Genomic DNA, 5,543 nt, shown 5'->3' on the forward strand with positions numbered 1-5,543 from the left:
GATGCCCTGCAAGGCTGCTGATCAACTGAACGCTGTCTCCGTGTCATTACTTCTTCGCCGACTCTGTCCACACCTTTGGGGACCCCTGGACTTGCTGGGGCAGGACCCCAGCAGGTGTCCTGTGTGCGACCCAACCCTGGGCGGCCGGGCAGGACAGTATGGCTCCTCTGTCACCCCAGCTTCCTCATCACAGCTCCCGTGGGGGCCTAAGCCTTTAGTCGGACATCCTCTAAGGGCTCCCTGGCTGCCAGAAGGATGTCTGACTGCAAGCTTAGGCCTGATCCCCCGGGGAGTGGGCCTAAGTCGACAGGTGGACATCCCCCAAGGGGTCCTGGACTGTGAATGGGCGCAGGCCGGGCTGAGGGATCCCCCTCCCGCCCCCAGTGCACAAATTTTTGTGCACCGGGCCTCTAGTATTCAAATAATATGTATTAATTCAAGCAAGCTGCCAATAGTGATTATTCCAAGAGCAACAGAGAGCAGGATCTTGGACACTTCACTGTTTACATTATACATTGGCAAGGGTGGCATAAATGTCAGAGAAGTTTCTGCAAACCAAAACAGGTTCTGAAAGAACTAATGGAGGTAATTGTAGAACCATTATCTGAAATCTTTTAAATCACTGAGAACGGGAAAAGTATTATAAGACTGAAGGGGCAAATGCCTTGATTTTTTAAATATAAAGGTGCTAAAAATCAGGTAAAATCTGACATTAACTACTGGAAAGATCTCGAAAGGTTTGCTAAATGAAGAAAAATTTTGGAGTTTTGAAAGGAAGGTAATCATTAAGAACCAGAATGAGTACTTTAAGAACAAACCAGACAACCTAACTGAATTATCTTTTTTGATATGATTATTACACTGGCAACTGGTATAAGTGTATCCTGAATTCAGCAAGGCCTTTAGTTGTCTGAAGAAATGTAACCCAAAGAAAACCTCTACACGCATTCCAAAAGGGTCAGTGGTAGCTTCAGCACCTTCAACATTTTTATCAATGTCTGATAGGCATTAAGAGAACTCCCATTGACTGGATATCTATTATATGTTAACCTCACATAGGTTTCTTAAATTAAAGAATATATTCCTATGTTTGGCACTCTAAAATTTTTGTCTCATTTAATCTTCCCCATAATCCTTAGAGGTAGGTATTTTTATTCCAATTTTACCAATTAGGAAACTGAGGTTCAGAAAGGTTAAGAAAACGGAACACCGAGGAAAGAATATACATTCTGGGGAGAAGGTCTGATGAGAAGATCTTGAAGATTTTATGATTTAATGAACATAATCTTTACACAAAAGACAAACTACTGTAATGATTCCCGTTACCTAAGGATACACCACAGGACTTCTTTAAATCACAAGCTCTCCTAGGGTCCTGAAAATGCAATCTGAATATGTCAAAAATAAGCAAGTTTTCAGGGATGATCCTATTTTATAGGATGAGGTGCTCTGGGAATTCCTCCCTTTGATGTTATGGATATTTAAAGACTGCACTGGGAAAGACCAGAAGATCTACAGGAGTCAGAAAGCCTGGATTCTGGCCTTAGCTCTGCTGGTCTTTATGTAAAATGATTTCTCCTAAATCTCTTCTTAATGGTTCCATGTGTGTGTGCTATAAGTAATTGATCACATAGAAATAACTCAATAGGGAGAAATGTTCACAATGACTCAGGGGAAAATATGCTGTATCATTTCTACTTAGTAAGCAAATGTTAAGTGAATTTCAATAACTTTGAAAAACCTATAAGAGTTCAATGTTCAAGATAACCACAGAGTTGTAAACTTTTAGTTAATGATTACAAATAGACTTAAAAAGAGTTTCCTTTCTTGTGCAAAATCTTAGGGTAGATATCCAGATTTAAGTGGTAACAATAAAAAGATTATTTTTTCCTTTACATTTTTTTCTCATTAAACTTTAATAGGTCTCAAAATTCTATTAAAATTACTGATTTTAAAAACTACAGACTGAAAAAATGCCACACAAAAACCCCAAAATGGTTCGCAAACATTCTCCTTTCCTTCTGAAGGTTTCACAATGCATTGTTATCATTAACTAGCCATTTACTATTAAACTTAAATGGCCAACTGAGACAAATGGGTCAGAGACCGTTCTTCCACCACTGACTAAGACTCGGGTGGCAGGTATTGGGTTAATAATGTTCATTTAGCCTTCTGAGCTTCCTGGGCAGACTTGGTGACTTTCCCGGCTCCAGCTGCCTTCTTGTCCACTGCTTTGATGACACCCACAGCAACTGTCTCATGTCATAAACAGCAAAATGATCCAGAGGAGGGTAGTCAGAGAAGCTCTCAACACACATGGGCTTGCCAGGAACCATATCAACGATGGCGGAATCACTAGATTTCAAAAACTTGAGGCTATCTTCCAGCTTCTTCGCAGAATAATGATCCATCTTCTTCAGCTCAGCAAACTTTAAGCAATATGAGCTGTGAGACAAGCTAGCACAGGTGCACACCTGGCATTGATTTGACCTGGATGGTTCAGGATAATTACTTGAGCTGTGAAGCCAGCTGCTTCCATTGGTGGGTCATTTTTGCTGTCACCAGCCACATTGTCATGATGAATACCTTTGACCGACACTGAAGTCCAGATTGTCCCCGGGAAGAGATTCCCTCAAAGCTCAATAGTGCATTTCAGCAGACTTTACTTCAGTTGTCGCACTGAAGCTACGGTGACCTCCATGCCAGATCTGAGAACACCAGTCTACATTTGGCCCATGGAGACAGTACCAGTACCACCAATTTTGTGGACATCCTAGAGCAGTGATGGCGAACCTATGACACGCATGTCAGAGGTGACACGCGAACTCATTTTTTTGGTTGATTTTTCTTTGTTAACTGGCGTTTAAATATATAAAATAAACATCAAAAATATAAGTCTTTGTTTTACTATGGTTGCAAATATCAAAAAATTTCTATATGTGACATCCTTAACAATTTCCTCCTCTCTCTCTGGCTGTGGGGTGGCTCAGTGGAATCCATTTTGTTAACACCAACCATTAGCTGTTTCACATCCGGTGTGAAAGCCAGAAGGACATGTGCATGGCACTCCTTGGAGGCCATGTGGACCCTAAGGTCCACTACCCTGTTGCTATAGCCAAATTAATTGTCATACCAGGAAACGAGTTTGACAGAGTGGTCACTGAGGGCAATGCCAGCCCCAGCGTCGAAGGTGGAGGGGTGTCACTGTTAAAGCTGCAGGAGACAGCTGGTCCTAAGTACAGCCCAGGATGCCCGTGAGGGGTCCCTCAGACACCTGCTTCACAACCTGCTTGATGGCATCGTATTTGGCAGCTTTTTCCAGGTGGTAGGTCAGATCCACAACCAACACATTGGGGGTGGGGACATTTACCTTGTTATTCTATCCCCCTCCCTCCCAATCCCTAATTTCAAGATTAGGGCAGGGAGGAAAGGACTAAGAAAAAAGGCAAAGATAGCTTCACTGAGCTGGCAGGGTAACCAAAATTTTCCAGTTCATCTGGCACTGAGGACTTTCCCAGGATATGGGGCTTTCAATGCTAAAATCAGAAAAGTTCCAAACAAACTGAGATGGTTGCCACCGTGTGAGCTGTTTATAGTTCATTATTGCTTAATCAGTGGCTAACCATCGCACTGTTACAGCCGCTTCCCACAAGGTCCGACTCTTAGCTCTTCTAACTTTGGAGACCTCCCAAAAGCAATTTCCCATCACAGCTTATACCCTCAAGACCACCTCTTCCCCTTTCAAATCCTGTCCTTCAGCAACATAGTCTTTGCTGCTAGTAATATTTATTACTGGGTTAAGGTGGTAGCAACCAGATAGCTCTATTATAAGGGTAAGTTTCTACTTTTATGATTAGCAAGTAATCTATAGGGGGATGTTTTTTGTTTTTTAGATAATATATTTTTTTAATATATTTTATTGATTTTTTACAGAGAGAAAGGGAGGAGATAGAGAGTTAGAAATATCGATGGGAGAGAAACATCGATCAGCTGCCTCCTGCACATCTCCTACTGGGGATGTGCCCGCAATATCAATGATGAGAGCGAATCATTGATTGGCTGCCTCCTGCCCACCCCCACACTGGGGATCGAGCTTGTAACCCGGGTATGTGCCCTGACCAGGAATTGAACTGTGACCTCCTGTTTCATAGGTTGACGCTCAGCGACTGAGCCACGCTGGCCAGGCAAGTCTGGAAATTCTTATATCCTGCTTCCCAAGTCTGGGAACTTTTATGCTATACCATTTTACTCAGTATCCTTAGCATCTTGCCCAGGGCAACATACCTAATTAATACATAATAAGAGAGAAAATGAAGGTAAAACAAAACAAAAATCTTCTCTTTCAGATTTTGCCAGACTCTATTCAGGGTAAAAATAAGAGACTGCTGTAACAGTATAGACATTTTTATTTTATAAAAGAAAATGCAAAATACTGCTATGAAACTGTACCTAAAGTCACACTCTAAATTCATATCTTGCAATTGAATTTTCTCAGTTCATCAATTAATTCCAATGAAAACAGGCTAAACTTCTGTCCATGGAAGAAACATAGACCAGATGAAACATGACAATGAAGATGGTTGGCAAGATTAGGCACAGGGAGTGATTTTAGCTTTGTTTCAGGTTTTCTTCTTGGAAACATTTTCCATGACCATGTGAGACTTAAAGCAAACACCGTGACTGTCCTGGCCAGAGAAGAAGGTTAAAGCAGTGTTATAGAGAATTGTGAACTATTCTTCTGCCTTCATCCTGTGATATCCATGTCTCTCAGAGATGTCTGGCTAAATCAGACTATTCTTTGCAATAGCATTCAAAGTCCTTACTTGGGTCACATCTGTTACCTTTCGAGAATATTCTGAGGTACAAAGAGAGGCTCCCATGGCAACAGAGGGATTTCTGCAATAGAAATAATAAAGGAACAGATAATTATATGAGCTGTTAAATGAGCCCTCCTATACTGGCACTTCATTTTATGTAGTGGTTCTCAACCTTCAGGCCCTTTAAATACAGTTCCTCATGTTGTGACCCAACCATAAAATTATTTTCGTTGCTACTTCATAACTGTAATGTTGCTGCTGTTATGAATCGTAATGTAAATATCTGATATGCAGGATGGTCTTAGGCGACCCCTGTGAAAAGGGTCATTCGACCGCCAAAGGGGTCGCGACCCACAGGCTGAGAACCGCTGTTTTATAGGCTATTTCATGGCCTACAACAAGGGTAAGTCAAGGACCTTGGACTACTATATTTCATAATTTTTATTAATTAGTTACTTGAAATATCTAGTAGCCAAATCTACCAGACAATATAACTTATTTTGCATCTAAAATGTAAGCCGTAAGGCTCTTGCTTCTTTTATATCTCACTTTTCCCAACTTATAAATTATCAACTGCTAACTATTAAATTATAGGAGTCCTGTCAAGTATAATAAAAAAAACACATAATAGTTTCAACTCCTTAATGTGATAAAATTTCAAAATAACTGAAAATAGAGAGCAAAGGTAAAGGAAGACTAAGTATTAAAGGTGGGAGAGATAAAAAT

The 5,543-nt window shown here is 40.9% G+C and overlaps 1 protein-coding gene across 2 annotated transcripts in view; it reads right to left on the bottom strand.

Moving 5' to 3' along the window:
• Window positions 1–4,386: 4,386 nt before the first annotated feature.
• CUTC (cutC copper transporter) overlaps window positions 4,387–5,543 on the bottom strand; it is a 21,110-nt gene continuing 19,953 nt past the window's right edge. Inside the window, exon 9 of one of the 2 annotated variants that reach the window (XM_015559358.1) lies at window positions 4,387–4,896. In XM_015559358.1, coding sequence (XP_015414844.1) covers window positions 4,782–4,896 — 115 coding nt within the window. In that variant the 3' untranslated portion in view covers window positions 4,387–4,781. The remainder of the gene's footprint in view (window positions 4,897–5,543) is intronic. The other variant, XM_015559359.1, reaches the window with a different exon arrangement.

Source organism: Myotis davidii, unplaced genomic scaffold, assembly GCF_000327345.1.
Source record: "Myotis davidii unplaced genomic scaffold, ASM32734v1 scaffold332, whole genome shotgun sequence".
NCBI classification, from domain to species: Eukaryota; Metazoa; Chordata; class Mammalia; order Chiroptera; family Vespertilionidae; genus Myotis; species Myotis davidii.